This window comes from Larus michahellis, chromosome 2 (genome assembly GCF_964199755.1).
Source record: "Larus michahellis chromosome 2, bLarMic1.1, whole genome shotgun sequence".
Taxonomy (NCBI): Eukaryota; Metazoa; Chordata; class Aves; order Charadriiformes; family Laridae; genus Larus; species Larus michahellis.
The window spans coordinates 37,525,112-37,542,605 of record NC_133897.1 but is presented as its reverse complement, the minus strand read 5'-3'; the positions used below and the strand labels follow the sequence as shown (position 1 = coordinate 37,542,605).

The 17,494-nt window shown below is 37.2% G+C and overlaps 1 protein-coding gene across 1 annotated transcript in view; it reads left to right on the top strand.

The window, feature by feature from the left end:
• The window catches only part of SKAP2 (src kinase associated phosphoprotein 2), a 121,141-nt gene that overhangs the window by 62,128 nt on the left and 41,519 nt on the right, over nucleotides 1–17,494 (top strand). The window contains exons 5-6 of the mRNA XM_074574899.1: nucleotides 9,122–9,199; nucleotides 9,944–10,027. Coding sequence (XP_074431000.1) covers nucleotides 9,122–9,199; nucleotides 9,944–10,027 — 162 coding nt within the window. The remainder of the gene's footprint in view (nucleotides 1–9,121; nucleotides 9,200–9,943; nucleotides 10,028–17,494) is intronic.

The window sequence follows — 17,494 nt, the reverse complement described above, 5'->3', positions numbered from 1 at the left end:
GTCAGAACAGTTGGAACTTCACAGACTACGCAGCTAATCCGAGCGGGCTGCCACTTGGCAAAAGTGACTTCCTTATATAAAACATCATACAATTTATGTTGGCGATTTTCGTTGGTGTTTTTTGGTAGTCTGAGAATTTCCTTGTTTTCCTGGATTTCTTTGGTATTGTTCATTTTATTTCCAGTGTGTTATACTTCTGATGAGAGCAGTAGTTAAAATGTCCCCTGCTCAAATATTCCTATCACAGATTGAAATTCACGTTGGATGATTTTCCTGTTCAGCTAAATTTGGCACTTCTCAAACTGTACTGTGTTTTGGATTTTTTTTTAATTTTTCTTTACTTTTAAAAAGTAAAATTGAAGGGGGCTTTAACTTCTGAACTAGAAACAGAACAATTTGGGAAAGGGAGTATACACAATAGAGCTTACTTAGGAGAGGATATGTGACAAAAAATGTGGGAAATGATAAGATTAAGAGGAATAAAATTTATATGCTTATTGTTTCATGGATGTGTGATTTGTGAAGAAGCTACCTTGCATGGTATTACCAAAATTTGGGTAGGAGTCACAGAGTTCAGGTGATTTAAGCTCTCATAAATCTGTCAAAATGTTATTGAGTAATAAATACTTGGATTACTAAGATGCCGAAACTAAAAGAACACGTACTAGTAGTTTTTAAGTATAATTTGAAAGTTCATTGTTTAGCTTTGCAAGAAATGACATTTGGTAGTTTTTCTGCCAGAACATATTAAATCCTTCTCATCTTCAGTTAAATAGTTGCCATTGCTTAGTTTCAGTTCAGGTTTATTTGCTGAATGAAATGCACCAGTTGCCCAAAGATGAAATTTTAGACCCTTCAAAAGTACTAATTAAAAGCATTATGACAAAATCAGAAAAGTAATAGGAAACTTCTAGTTGTGATTGCTGTAAGTTTTTCTTAAGGTGTTGTGATATGTGGTTGTTTCCACGGGATTGTTATCCTTACCAGGTGGCTATTTAAAAATAGTAGTAAACTGCAGTGTACAATTGTATTGTAGTATTAGCTTTTCCAGATGTTTTAGATGTTAAGCTGAAAATTGTTTTTTTTCACCTGGACATATTAAATGCTAGCTTTTAACTTGCTGTTTGGTAAACCTGTAGGATTTTCTTCCTATTAGTCATCTGGGAATACAGGTATCATGATGTGGTTAAAGATGCTATCCATATGCAATTTGACATCATGCTGGTCGTACTCCAGCTGTAGATTCTTTATTCCTGGCCTTTTAATTATCTCTGATTAGCTAACAGCACCTTCTGTGGTTCAGCTATCGTGTAGATATTCTGAATCTTTACTTAGGGCTTCTAATCAAAATTGGATGCGTGTGCTTGTCTGTGAAATGATGCTGGGAAATTTCAGCTTGCCTACGTCATTTCATGAGAATTTCCAGTACCTCTTAATTGATCCATGATGGTCTATTTTGACTTGCTTCTATCTGCAATGCAGAGGCATTGTTTTTATCTCTGTGTTTTCCTGCATATTTTATTTCTCATAACACAGCAGGAAGCTGAGCTTCTTGTTGCATAGGCAAAATTTGTATTGTCAATCTCTACAACGGATACACTTTTCTGTTGGCTGTGGTGTGGGCCTCTGGGTGATTGAAACCTTTCTGTCTTGCACTGGAATGATTGATTAAACTTTAATGATCCTTGGAGGGATTTAAGCAAAACTTTTACATTTCTATGCCTTGTATTACAGTGGGGTGAGCAGTAGAACTTGTACAAGAGAGCTTTTCGTTACTGCTGTATCTTCTTTCTGTCTTCTTGCCTCAGAATCTTTGAGGAACGGGAGAAATGGGAAGGCTGCTCCTGTGATTGCAGTGGCCCCTTTTGTAACCCTGGGGGATAATGCTTGCTCACAGCAGAAAACATTACTTTTTTTTTTTTTATTTTTCTGATGTGCTGTGGGCATCACTTGTGAAATTTTAATAATTGCCTATGTGAAAGTAAAATCTGGATTGCGGGGTGAAAGCCATGAATTCCTCCTTACATTAAGGTGCTATGCAAAATGTAACAGTGGGCATTTTAGAACCAATTTGAAAGCCAGCAAAGGATGCCTAAGTCCAGGACAATATTGGTTTATAAATTCAAAGTTAAGTTTGGATGTGGAGTGCGTGATCCAGGATAATTCCATTAGGCTGTGGATCCTGGTGAGTGGAGTCTGACTGGCTGACTCCTGTAATTTATTAAAAAAAAAAAAAAAAAAAAAGGTCTTTCTCAAATGCAATATGTTACAACTACTAAAGAAACTTTGCTTAGAAAACAGATGAGGCTTGGGAAGCCGTAGATGTAAGATTTTAAAAATTTAAAATATCTAAATACATAGTTATTTAATTAGAGGCTAAATGAAAATGACAAAAAGAGACAGATTTCAAGCATGTTAACTGCTTAAAAGAGCTAAATATTTCTGTAAAGAATATGTTGCAGTGGTTTTTAGGCTGCTTGGCCTGCTGCCTTCTCCTGAGCTTACAGGAAGGAAGGGAGGAGAAATGCTCATACCGCTCTCCTTCCAAGGGAGGAGTCAAGAAGAAATACTCAGCATTTAGGCCTCTGAGGGTGTGGTATTAGTGTTTGTAACCCAAACTTCATATCCCAAATTAGAAAGAATTAAAACTAGAAACAGATGACACTGCTTTAAGTATTCTTTAATAAAATACACTGCTGGGTCTTCTTGGAGGAATATATCAAGGCAAGTTACTCTCTGAAAATTATTGTAAACTATTGGAGAACACAATGGTGAATGCTGGGGATGGCTCCAGAGTAAAACTTCATAGACTCAGCAGTCTTTGGAACAAGCACTTTGAAGACCAAAATGCTAACTTTTCTTAAAGAAAGGTTTCAAAAGCTACACACTTTCATTATATTTATTCCTCTGAATGAAATGTGTTTTCTTGAACATTTATCTTTTGATTCTTGCATGTTAAACTAATTCAGAGCTAGTAGGCTGCTACATTTGAAAAGTACTGGAGTAGTCTTTGTGAACGTGTTCAAGACTGTTAATGAAGCTAATGAGATTTTATGTGATCTTCCCACTGATAACTTTTCCTTAATCAGACGGCTCTAGGAAATGGGATTTTTTAAAATTCAGTATACGTTAATCTTCTCTTTAATAAAAAAAAAAAAAAGTAGGGAGAAGGTATGCATATGAAAGTAAACCACCTCCTCTTTAGCCTAGATTCACAGTGCTTGTGCAACAGATGTGGCCCCAGTGTATTGCTATGTACAGATTCAAAGATAATTGAATCCCTCTGTAGTAGCTACTAAAAATGGGTAAATGCTGTATTTCTAGATCAAAATGGAATGGAGAGATATGAAGAATTTTGGAAGAAGTGTGTGAGAAGAGGGGTGGGAGGGAAGAAAAGAAGTTGAAAATACTTTTCGTGTTGCTAGAAACATTACTACTCCTTTGCTTAACTTTAACACAAATATTTTCAGAAAACCTTTGCCAATTTAGAATTGCAGCCTGAGAAATATAAAAGTCCTGAGCTTGAGGACAACCCCCCCTTCCCGTTCTCTGCATTGTAAAGGGTATTATTTCAATCCTTAGAGTAGCAACTCTTCGGTTTTTAGAGAAACATCCAGTTTCATCCTAGGTTACAAGATACGCTTTCATATTGCCAGTGTTTTTCCTCTCTGTTTTCTAGCTGATGTCAAAGTTTTTACTAACAATAATTCAAACAGGAATGAATTTCAGTTTCTCCTTTTGCATAAATGGGTCTTCAGTGCAGTAAAAAGGAAGCTAGAAAAATAATTTTCAATAATAGTGGTTATAATTTTTTTTTTTTAGTTAGATAAAGAAATAGCAGTCACTGTTTTCTCCATATAATCAAATGAATGTATTTTGTCCTGGCAGTTTCCTTTTACAAGGACTGAAAACCAGCAAATTATTCTTATTTGAGCAAGAAGTCTTTACCATCATAATAGTTAAACCTATGGTCCTCTACTAGGAAAGCAAGCTGTAATCAACCACTTAGCTGTTACTGAATTACACTTATCTCCACTTTGCCTGTTTAACTTCCCATAAGCATACTAAGCACCTCTTTAGAATGCATTGACCTCTAATTATTTCTTGCTTTATGTATCCCTTAGCCCACATTGAAGAAATAAAAAATATTCGTATTGGTATACAGTGGAGAATAAGACAACCTGTTTTTGTTTTATTTATTTTGTATACAGAATGAAATTTTAACACCTTTGGGTCCTCCAAAAATCAAAACGCCATGCATAATGATTGAATTTCATGCTTTGTCATGTGAATTGACACTAATGAAACTGGTTTTAAGTAATGGGACAAATACACTGTTGCAGTAGGGTGCAAAATTGCATCATTCAGGCTTTTGACTGTCTGATTACCAACTTGCAAAAATTGTAGGCGTGCCATAAGCTGCAGTCTGAGGTCTTTCTGAAGTCACAAGATGCATTGCATTTGTGGGACTCGTGCAGTGGAACCTGTACATTAATACACCTACATTAATAACATTCATGTTTTTCTGAAGGCAAAGCATGACTGGTAGAAAAGCTGGCTTTATGCTTGAGTGAGAGCATTTCACTTTCTTTTCACTGGAGGAATTTTTAGCCTGGCAGCAATAGCATTATAATAACTGCCAGCTGCTCACTTGGCACAAGAATGCCTAGAACCAAGAGGAAGAGTCTGGTGCATGATATGTGTAATTTACTTTTCTCTAAAACTTGAAGGTTTAGGCCTCATAAATATTTTGATCTGGTCTTTCATGGCCTTTGTACACATCAGTCTGGGAATATGCATGTGGAGCGTAGCTTGCAGATTTTAGTTTGGAGTACATTGAAGTAATTCCCACCAGGATAAGATGAGAAATTATTCTGGGAGATTCATCTGTGAGTGGGTGGTCAAGAAAGAAGGAAGACCTTTAACGTTAAGCAGATGGACCTCCCTCATTTTATACTGTATATTGGGGATGCAAGATAATAATCTCCCCAAATATTGGATAATATTGATCTGAGTTTCACATCAAAAGAATAAGGTTCAAGACACTATTTGTGAGGTGGAAACTCAGGAGTGGAAAGGAGACCCTTTTTGTATCCTCAACTCTGTGCTTGCCAACCACTGTCAGGGCAATGATACAGCAGAAATTAGGTCTGGAAGGGTACAGAGAAGCAATCATTGTACCTTTTGCTACCTGTAAACTTGCACAGCTGCAAGCCATGGTGCACTTCTTGACTCACAGGGCCACTTTGCTCTTTGGTATTTAAAATTGACTTCAGAAATGACAGTGTACCAAAGGAGAAAACAGGGAAGACTGTGGTTCTTTTTAACATCTTTATTTCTAAATCCTTGAGACATATCTGGAAACAGACCATACAGAGGTAGGAGGTAGGTAGGAAGACATGGTGGTGTCTGCTGATCTGATTTCTGGGAGAGAAATTTTGCTCTGATCTGGTAGTCTGCTTGACCATAAGCATCTGAGCAACAACCACTGAGACACCCAAGAAAGTTAATATCAGTTGGTGCTATCTTGCATTCCTAGGATGCAATCTCCTTGCATCTCTACGTTTCATTTCTTATAGGGGGCATTCTCCAGTGAAATTAGAGGAAACAGAAATTCAGGCTTTTACCTTTATCTATGAGGGAAGGGAAAAATTTTCCTTGTCCGGAAGACATCCTGGGGCATGCATGGGAGTATAATATTTGGGAATTCAGAGCGCTAAGCTGTAAAGGAACATGTGATTTGAAGCACGTTGTTTAATTTGCTTCACAGTTCTTTATTAAAAAAAATAGCAGTTCTTTATTAAAAAAAATAGTCGTGCCATCTTTCTTGGCAGTCTTTCTCTGTGTTAAATAGATTCTTTGTAAAAAGAGCTGTCTTATTCCAAGTCCCATGTGGTAGTCAACTAATAAGTCTCTGATCTCAGCTGGTAGTGTAATGTAAACAAATACTGCTTTAGTGTAACAAAGTGCTGCTTTAGTGATACTTTTTTTTTTTAAAGGAGATTTGTGCCAAGCCTGATCTATTTCAAATGGATGGGGAAGCAACACTTTGATTGAAAGCAACTGCAAACCCCAACCTGTTGTGCAAATCCCAAGCTTTCAGTTGGGAGGTCCCATGTCTAGGGATCGCAGTTCACTCTAAATCCTGTTTGAGATGTGGACAAGCGAGGAAAGCAATAAAAAAGTGGAAGAAAGGTCGAAAGGTGACACAATTTAGGAGTCTTCCATGCTGGCTGTAGGCAGTAGCTGGAAGGAAGATGTTATTCTCTCTTCTTTCTTCCCCTCCTTGTTTTCGTTCCCGTACAGGGGTAAGAGTATATCTGTGTTTGTGCCTTCTTCCTGCCACATGTGCACAACACCTGTGGTTAATGAGAATCTGTGAGGAGGTGGTTCTTTCTCTTTCTTTTATACTTTTTGGACTACTTATTCTCCCTCCCCTTCCTTCTGGAGGTATGGGGCAATGAAAGAAGGAACTTAGCAAGATTTATGCTTTTTCTTTCATGTAGAGCTGTATGTGTCTTGGGATATTACGATTGGGTCCATTTCTCCTGCCCTTCCACTACAGTTCCATCATATTTTGTGGTTCCCAGGCTTCTCTGGCAGAAGGATGATAATATGCACGTGGTCTGTTTTCTGCTCCAGCTACTTACAGATTGTGAGTAGCAGTGGGGCTGCTTGTTCCGTGGAGTTACTGCCTCAGTTGTTTCGAGGAACAGAAAAAGAAACTGACTTCTCTACAGGTTGAGGGTTGGAGGATGACTTCTTTCTGCAGTGCCACCACAGCAGTGGAAGATGGCCTTTTCTCATGCAGGTCCTTTTTCCTCACTAGCTTTCAGTGCCCTATGCAAAATAAATGTAGTTTCAGAAAATGCCATCGTCAAATTTATCCTGACTTGTCTCAGCAGAAGTAGCAAAACTGAGAGTGGAATTTTGACTCTTTGAAGTAGTCAGTTCAGATGAGCTTCTACCTACAGGCAGAAGAACATTAAGGAGTCTCCCAAGTATGTGCTTTTCTGAGACTATATGTCCCATTTGATTTGACTGTTCACTAAATCACTTGCCAAGCTTCCTCATCAAAACCCAAACTACAAACAATAACGTATAAAGTTACATCCAAATAGTGGTTGAAGTTCTTAAATTAAAAAATTTTAGGAGTGAACTGGTTTTGTTTATTTAATTATGTTTTGTGTCTTCCACATCTGTGGGGATACGCTGTTCTAAAGTGAGCCCTACTGAATGAGGTAAAGCTGTAAGTGTTGCACACTGATGCCTCCCAATGACCAATATAAAGCAGCACACTATGTATATTTGTAAAACTCTCATTGTCATTAGATCATCTTTTAAAGTAACTATTAAACTTACTGTGTACCGGCCAGCGAGTGTCTTTGTGTTAAATTCTCATGTAATGTTGTGCAATGGTTGCATGTTATCAAGCGAGGAGGGGCAGCTGCAGCATTTTAAAATTCATGTACATGGAGCCAATAAATCTTGTATTTTTAATACAGTAGTAAGAATTCTATAGAAGATGAAATAATAGTTAGTGTACTCCTAATATTTAAATATAATAGTAATAAAAAAAATCAGTGGAAATGTCAATGTATGTAAAATTTATCTACTACCTTGTGGCATCCAATAAAATCTTTTGTTGTCTAAAAAGCCAGTTATATTATTTAAGGAATGCATTCTCATTTTAAGTATTTTTGTTTTTAAAAAAATAACATTCTTTGCAAGTTCTGACGTCTTTTTCTTGTATTTTTCCTCTCACAACTGTATTTAAATAAGACCACCATAAACTAACTTATTTGTGGACACTGATTAAAAAAAAAAATAATTCTATTTTAAGGGACAACCTAAAAATCCAGGAAGTTGGCATTGCCTTCCAGAGACAGTGTTCTTGGTTCAAGGTCAGACAATTGATCGTTAACCCACCCTGCATAGTTTTAAGTGTTTTTTAGCACGGGGGTTGTCTGCTGAGATCAGTCCTTTTTTGTATGTTTTTACTGGTAGAACTTAATGAGATTACATATATTTTGATGAACAATTGCTGCTGTGTAAACTTGCCACCTGCCTACAGTGACTCTTATGAATATTTGATGATAATAAGTAGTAGGAACTTCACTGTGATGCTCACATGCCCTTAAAAAAACAGAAGCACGGGAATGGCTTTTGTTCTGCTTTTTTGCTTGCAGTAAACAGTATGACATTTATATATGTGATAATTATTAGGTATATTTAGCGTACTTCTGTTCTAAATACTAGGAGTTCCATTTAAATCATAATTCTGTAGTTTTAGGAGGGGAAGGATGCAGGATGTAAGATGCGGTTTTTAACATCTTGGTTTCTGTTTTAAGTTGAGGCAGGGTTGACTGGTTGGTCTCATGCTTCTAGTTATGGATTAGCAGTTGAGAAGAAGGAAAAAACATACAGTGGAACATACTCACCATTTTGCAGATGCAGCCACGTTCTACAAAATCTAAAATTAGTATCTGTAGATCAAGAATTTTGTAGACTTCTGTGCAATATCTTTGGTCTACCCAGTATCGCCTTATAGATCCTATAGGCAGTACTCTTGTGTCATATTGCAAATTAGGCAATGTCTCTCAACAGCAGGCATTACCTTTTATCACCTCTTCATCTGGTTTCTTTTTTCGTAGATGGTGCAATACAGGGTCCTCACCTTGTATGTTGTTGTATGTTTTTGTGCAAAGCTGGTATTGAAAACCACGTTTCTCATTTAATTGTGTTGAATACTTGATTTTGTTTGCGCATGTGAAAACTTACTGCTTTCACTATCCAACTTGCTTTACAGACCATGTTCAAAACACAAACTAATGTTTTCTAAGTTGCCGTAGCTTCTTTAGTTGCATATTTTTCCTTCTGAGACTTGCAGGGCCTGCTACACAGCTATATTTTCCCTTATTGAAGTGTTGAGGACAGCAGCAACAGCTCTGACATTTATAGTTAGAGGGTTTTTGTACTTAAAATAATCTGGCATAGAAGTTATTAGAATTATTTTTTCCAGTAGCTCCTGCATATCGAGAGTGTCATTTGTAAGTTTATTAATGCTACTATAGTATTTTTCTTGAAAAGCAGTGCTTTAAAAAAATTATTTTTCTTTCAGGGAATCAGTTTCCTCCTGTTGCTGCTCAAGATCTTCAGTTTGTTCTGAAGGCTGGATACCTGGAAAAACGCAGAAAAGGTAAGTCTAACTATCTTTGTGAAAATTAGTGTATATTTTATATCTGGGAAGTCTGTGTATCAGTATTTGATGTTACACACACCAATAACTTTATACAGGAGTGATAAATAGAATGGAATAGAAGCTGGAATGTTTAAGCATTATTATGCAAAAGAAGCACAGCATATAATTGCTCCTGTAGTATTAAAAGAAAATCCTGTTTCTTTATTGACTAAAAAAAATCATGCTGTGAAAGTCCGCTGTCAGCCATAATTCAGAGACTTTCAGATATTTTTGAAGAAAACATTAGGAACGTATGTAAAAGTACCATATGTTGACTTCATGTTTCAGTGAGCATCAAGATTTATTTTCCTTCAAGAGGGCAAATATTGATCTCAGCTTTGGTTCAGTCAATATTTACCTTGATTCAATAAATCTTATATTGTCACTTTAATACCCACTTAATGCTGCAATAACTCTAGGAAATATTTAGGAAGTTGTTCATTATTTCCTTGTATTTAATGTTACACATGACTTCTCTCTTTATATGATTTCGAATTCCCATTTGTTTTCTTACCACCAATTTTTATTTCTAATTTTCTTCTCAGTGCCATACATTTCTCTTCTTCATACCCAGATTTTGTTTCCTTTCCTTAGCACCTTCCCTGTCTCCTCCTCCCTCTTACCCTCACCCTTGAAAAGAATTAACGTATTTATGTTCAATAATGACATAAAGTGTTATAACACAAATTATATCAATTTCAGACCACAGTTTTCTCGGATTTGAATGGCAGAAGCGTTGGTGTGCTATTAGTAAGACGGTCTTCTATTATTATGGAAGTGACAAAGGTAATTATAATAATTATGATAAACTATAAAAATGATCTTTTCATGCACAGAAGAATATGAATGCTTTGGTGGAGTTGGAAACTGCAAATCTAAGGTCATTTTAAGAAAGCAAACGAAACTTTTAAAAGAATAGGTGGTTCTTAAATGGTGCTGTGAATTTTAAAAATGTGTAAATATTCTTCAGATCTGTAAGTGATGTGTTTAGTTTCTAAAGCAGGGAAACTGAGGAAAGAAGATTAAGGTATTTGTAAAGCTACTTTGTGTGCCACTAACAGCTAGCTATTAGGTTTGATAGTATGCCGGTACTCAATTAATTTACTGGACAAAAAACGTTCTCTCTCTCCAAATAGGATTTTCATTTTAAAACACCCTGTAGCAATTATACCTTCCAGAGTTTTTTAAAGATGGATCTATCCAGGAAAACGTTAGTCTAAAAACTGCATAGTGGAGTTCCATGTTTCTTTCTAAATAGCTTATGTTCAGAAAAAGCTAGAAATGAAGTAATATACTTGACTAAAAGCCAGTCATGGAGACTAAAGCTAGCCTCTAGAGGTGACTTTCAACTTTTAATGGCCAGTTTAGAAAGAATCTGGCATAAATGTTGGGATATCACTTTGAATTTTTAAAATTAACAGTCAGATAAAATATCCTTTGAATTGTGTGCCAAGTATATTTATGTTTAAAGTAAAACAAATGATAAATAAATATATCTGAGTAAATTTTAAAAGTGCAATTATGTCTTCCCCCCCAAAGAAAATACTTATTCCTGGGCAAACTTTCCACTGAAGCTTTTTTTCTTATGCTTGTTGTGACTCTACTTGAGATTAGTGCAGGTAGTTATTTTGTGTTGTTTTATTCGAAGACTAATTTAATTTGATCCAGTTTGTTTAATTCCTCAATATGCTGACTCATTTAAACTCATCCTCTCTTTAAAACCAAAAGAAATAAAGTAAGGGTCTAATTCTAAGTCCAGTTTTCATCTTGCTACGGTTTCCTATCATGTTCTCTGTTTCTGGAGTATGTCTGCTAAATGTTCTCTTTTCTTCTTTTTTTTTTTTTTTTGGGGGGGGGGGGGGGGGGCGGGATTTACAGATTGATCAAGCTTCAATAACATAAACAATCTTTCTTCAAAAATTTTGAGGAGGTGTGGTGTTAACACTGATTTGTCAGTAGTAATTTATTTCTTTCTCTGGAAAATTGTCTTGTGCTGTTTATATATAGTTATACATTATCTAGTACTTGAAAAATGGCAAATTTTTTTGGTCAGAATGTATTGGTAGTTCTTAAAGATTATTTTGAGTTTTCGAATCTTTGTCTTTTTGTCTGCTAGTTTTCACAAAAAAAAAAAGCTTGTGGTTTTTTTTTTTCCCTTGTGTTTGTTCTAATGATTATTTATGCTTTCTAGCATATGGTCTTTGGATTAAGGCAGGAAAGCTGCCCACTTGCCCTTTCCTTTTTCCATCCTTTTTTTTTTTTTTTTCTTTTGCAATAACCTGACTATCAAGGCTACGTTGTCATTTCTAATACCTATGCTGAAAGTTAAGATAGATGGAAGCATGTTCCCCAGCACTTGGCAGGTTGGTGTCATGTTAGGAATTGACTGTGATATAGTGTGGGATCTCTTTCCTTTATGGATCTATAGACAGATGCTTTGGTTTATGCATTTACAGCTTTTGTAGGCTGCAGATTGTTTGGAGAAGATCATCCTAACTGTAACCTAATGATGTGGGAGAGGCACATAGTCCATGGATCATCTTTTGGGAATTCTGTAGACATGGCTGGACTCCAAACAGTAGCTCATGGAGCAAGCAAATAAATCAGATGCATGAATTTCTGCCCTACCTCCACATGACTGGTGCTGTTAGTGCAGCAAAACTAGTGCAGCATGGTGGAATTGTTTTGTCTTGCAGATCTGGGATGACCAACAGTCACTCCAGAACTTGCCTTTGAAGAAGAAAGCTTTTTTTTCTAGACTGGTCAGAGGTAGTTTCTTCAGCCCCCTGCTGCCATAGTACATAAAGGTGCCTGTTCCAGGGCAGAAGCAAATCACCATCATTATGTGGAAACTGGATGTCAGCGATTGCTGTAGTTACGTGGCAAACTAGTTTGCTGTTGAAACTGAGCTGTGATCCTGATGGTTGTGAACATGTGTGCTGCTGTTTATCATGCTGTTTAGCTGCAGATTGTCAGTACGAATGAGGTGTGTGATGAGACAATCCTGAGGACATCTGGAAGAACCTGAAACTGTTTTCAGTCCCACTGTTACAGCCAGCAGTGGTACCTGCCATAGTACGCTGTCTTATTGGGGCCCTTCTTTTGCTGTGACGCTTGATACTGTACCAGATAACTTGGACCATGTAGAAAATGAAGGCGTGTTCTCACCAACTGTAGAACAGCGGCAAAGTATGTATTTGGGTGGCTTCAAGCAAGTTGCTGCCACCTCTTGAATTGTTGGCATGGCGTCTGTCTATACGATGCCACTCTGCCCTTGCCTGTGCAGTGTCTGCAGATGTTTTGTATCAGCTGGGCCTTGGTTTCTGACAGGTTCCAGAATTGATTCACACAACAGGAAAATTCCCTCTCGTCAATGTGAGCCCAGTTTGAAGAGAGACAAGGTAGGGAAATTCCATAAGTACTCCGTCCTGCTGCCTGCATCACTTTCAATGGGTAATGGACTGCTAGAGCCTGTGTGTTGTGGGATGTAATGCAGAGAGGCAGCAGGGATTTCTAAGTCCTGCTTGTCTTGTTTTGCGTTGTGTGTGTTTTTAAAACCAAACACGTAGTAGATGAGTAATCTGTGAAGGATATTTTGTGTCTGGTGCAATGTGTATTTTGTTGGTCAAGGTTTGATTTTCATGCTTACATATCAGTGTAAATGTAACCGAATGCTAAATGTGAGGCTACAGGATGCCTTTTTATTAGGTTGTGTAGATTTGTTGTTTCCAAAACACTTCTAATTCTTCTAACTTTCTCCTTTTTACATTGGGAAAGCAAAAAGTATGGAAGTGCATAAAGCTCACAAACACATATAAGTAAAAGTTTCAGAACCATTTATTCAGACCTAAATGATGAAAAATTTGAAGCCTAGTCCAGGAGAATATAGTACAAGCTAAAGCCTGTGAAAATACAGTAAATGACTGTGTGTTTGTGTATGTCTGTGTGTTGATCTAAGAGATTACAAGCATCCTTTTAACAGTTGTGATGCCTGCAGGCTAATGAATGTGGTGTTTCCCTGTTTCCTCCTCTATTTTCTGGTACATTTAGTGCAGCATTGGACAGTGAAACAATGTTATTTATCCCTGCAATATAGACAGGTCGAAGTGAATCACCTGCATTTTTTTTCCCTGATCAATGATATGCGGAGTAGATGCAGGAACAAAGCTTGAAGCTTTGACCTAATTACCCGTCAGAAATAGGTATTGCAGGAAGCGCATGTATCTTTGTGCTTGTGCTGCAGTATCTGTTCCCAGCTTGTGGCCCACAACATCGCAGAGAAGCGTGTTCAAATGGCAGAGCTGCCTTGGATTTCCAGGAGCTTGCCTTGTCCTCCTTTTCTGTAGTCTTTCCTTCCATAAACCTTTTACCACCCTTCTCTTTTCTTTGCTTCCATGCAGTTGCATCCTGAGTTGGGTACCCTGTTTGCATATCATTTTTCTATATGATCTCTGACGGTTCCTGTGTACTCGGGCACCTAGGTGGTACGGCTAACCTTCCAGACCTCCAAGTGCACGTGAAGAAGGAAAATTAATTTGTTGCTTTGTGAATGAATGACTTAATGGCTTCATTACTTCTTCCTCACTAGGCCACAATGTTATATGCCCTTCTGTCTCAGCAAACTGGAGCGATCAGCTAAATGTTTAGCAAGACAGTAATTGACAGTTTTTTCCCCCGTTAATGGGCACTAAAAATTTATTTTCATTTTTATAACTTGAAAATGGTGCCTGCCTGCCTGCCAGGAATATGATGTTGAAGAGGGGGATAATTCAGAGGCTTTTAGAAAAGTCTGAGTTATTTTTTTTAATTTAATTTTTTAAAAATTTATTTTTAATGCAGACATGAAAATTTTGGATTTCTCTGAATAGTAAGATAGTGATGGCCACGCCAATGGATGCACTCCTTCTATTTGTGCAAAAGAGGGGGGTTGTTTTATTCTGTGTGTGGTTGGTTGTTTTTTTTTTTTTTTTTTTTTTTGAAGAACTTAGTGACTGAAAAATATTAAGGGGAGAGGAAAGCCTACTTAGAGTTGCATTTGCAGATCTGTCCTGGTGATTCACCTGACCAGGCTGCTGGAATTTCTGCTACATGCTGTTGAAGTATCATTTTGCTTTTAGCTACAGACCTCCTTCTCTTAGTTCTCCCTCTCTGAACAGCCACATAGGGAAGACAGAAGTCCTTGTTTAGTTTAGAGTTTACTTTCGACATCCACAATTTGACTTTTACTTTTGAATACACAATTGATATCCGCGGGAATTCTGAATGTTCAATAGGACTTTGTTGTAGCTGGGTGATGGCAATCAAAGGCATCTCTCTAATGAGTACTGAATCTTCTGCTATGAGAATGTTAAATTCAGACCTTGAGAGGCACACTTGCTATAAATAATGTGTTATTTAAAAAGTATCTATTGAGTATAGGCAAACTGAATATAAACAAACCGGTGCCCTAAATACTGTGTTTCAATCATTGCCTCCATTTCTTCATTTTTTAAATTTAGATTTCTCAGAGGACTAGATTAAAGGAAAGGGGAAAAAAAAAGTGAATTGCATTTCAGATCTGCTATCTAAAAGAGAAGGATTCATATGCATGCATTTGGAAAGGACTGTTCCAAAAGCTGGAAAAGGAATTACCATTTTGGAGATACTGACACTTACTATTTTTAGAAAGCAGACATCCTGCATATGGAAAAGTATGTGAAACTACATTTAGCATGAAGCCATGTAAACCATAAGATCTTACAGGCTCCTAATTTCAAGATGAAGAGAGTTAAATTATACATTCTAATAGCATCTATAAATACTTTATCACTCTGAAATCTTTCTGTTTGCCTTTTTTCCTTATGCCTTTCTCTGTAACTTCTTTCCTTTCTACTACTGGATTCCTCTCTGTTCTTCAGAATGCACTAATTCTTTTTACATGTGCTAATAATATGGGCACATCGCCTTAGGCCTCAAATTTACAACCCAATCATTTCAAGACCCCGTTGAAGGTTTACCCTCCTTTGTTTTAAAAGTTCCCATGGACTCAGTTACGCAAGGTTACTTCAAAACCGTTTTTCTCTGCTTCCCCTGAGACTCTTTTTTTTCCAAATATAATATTGTCCCTGTTTCCACTGTTAGCAACATTTCACTATTTTTAGGATGAATGAAGTTTATATATAAGAAAAATGTTTAAAGCGGCTCTCAAATTTCATTCAGATCTGCATTTTCTCTATTTCAAATATAGCCCCCCAGATTTATTTCTCTCAAATATCTATGTATTAGTTTTTACTTTTTTTTAAAAAAATATTTAGTGCCTGACTCTCCACTCTGTTTTGATAGCTTTTTATAATTCCAACTTCCTGATGCAAAATGATCTACACAGCCCCAGATTTATTTTTCTGTTGTGTGCCTGATATGGGGAGAAGGGAACAGGTGGAGATGAGAGCAAAGAACAGCTTATTCTGAAATGAGATTTGACTTACGCTTGATGATGTTTGCAATCCTTTTTTTTAAAAAAAGACTGATAGTAGTATACTTTTACAATTCTGTTCTGTGTTGTTCTGAGACAACTTAAGGGTTTCCCGTTTAATTGCAAAGCCCTGTCTTGAGAAAATAAGAGTCATCAAGAAAGTTATCCTCCTTCGGAGAAGTATGTTCCATCTGCATGTCTCTCTCTAGTTCCTCCTATATATGCTGTTGTATTCCTGCCTAGGCAAAACTCTGGTTCTGATTTGGGGGTTCAAAATGAAAGTGAAATCTCTGTAATGTAAATGTGCTTCCTGAAGCTGCTTTTAAGGCTCCCTCCATAAAACACAACTATATCTAATTTTAAGTCTCCAAGTAAAATCTTAAGTCTTCAAAGTTTTGAAACATCAAAAACTGTTTACTCTCCCTAGAGCACAGTCTCCAGAAAATATTTCTGTTATCAACAATATAACTCTGAATGAGAAAGTTCACAGAAGTCACTGTGGCACTAACTTCACATGGCAGCTTTAAACTGAAAGCCCAAGTCTATTTAGCTGCAAGCCTTTGCCGATAAATGAAGTCGAGATGATCGTTCAGTCTGATGATCACAAGATGGCCCTGCCTTCAAGCCGGCAGCTAACTACTGTGCCTGGCCAAGCAGCTGCCATGGGTCATGGTTTGCTCCATGGTGATCAGGTGATGGGGTTGGTCTCCAGTCCTACCTGGAAAGGTGTATTCTGCAAGAGCAGCTGGGTTTTGTAGACCTCCATTGGCTGTCAACGTCAGAGCACACAGCTGAGCTATAGCTGACCTGTGTCCTGCCGTTCTGTATTTATGGAGCCATTTCTCAGGACTTTACTAGGTCTTATCTCTGGTTTGCTGCCACAGGCAGTGTGAATGCATACTGAGAGACTTTCTCTCAACTTTAACGGGTTCTGGGTCGGGGCTGTGAAGCATCTCATTGTCTTAAAATTTCCTCGTGGTCAACATTTTAAGCATATGTGTCATGCTACATTGGACTTCAATCAGAGGTACTTTACTGCACAGACAATTAGAAGCAAAAGTAGCAATGCTATGACTAGTCTGTTGCTATAAAGGTCAGTGAAAGAATTTAATAGCAAAGGTTATATATTTTTTTGGTGATGCGTGCAGGTAATTTTCATTAGCACTGGAACAGCGTGTTCAGAGAGATAAGACAAAGACAGCATAAACAATAAAGCAATCAAATGCAATATGGATACCATGCACTGCGTTCCCCTTCCAGTGTAAAGTACAGCATCTTTCTGTTCTAACTGTAATGGTCTTTGAAAGAACGAGTACCAGTACAGAGATCATCCGAGATTAGCTCTGTAAAACTGTATTACCATAAAAGGGATCATCCATGTCACAGAGAAGCAGTCTCAGAAATAATCTCACTAAATTTGAATACTTGCCTCATTTTTATCTTGACAAAATGTTTTTACCTTTTGAACCTGGTGTTTGTTTATTCTGTCTGCGTGCTCCTATCTTCTTGGGTTTTGATAAACCTGCAGCGTGGGAGAGTGAGAAATTAATGTGTTTCACTTCATCGTCTCCCTGAGGTCACAAGTGAGGGAACAATAAAATTTCTAGGCAGAAATGAATTTCATTAAAAGGGGACCTAGTTAACCTTTTGCAAGATATTATTTCTAATATCTGCCTTGGTACTGTTTGATATAAGGGTGGAGGATTGAGCAAACATAAAATATTAGTACTGTATCATTAGTGCTTAATTAAGACATAATAAAACTTACTGTGGGGGAAGGAACTAGAAGAGAAAGTAGAACA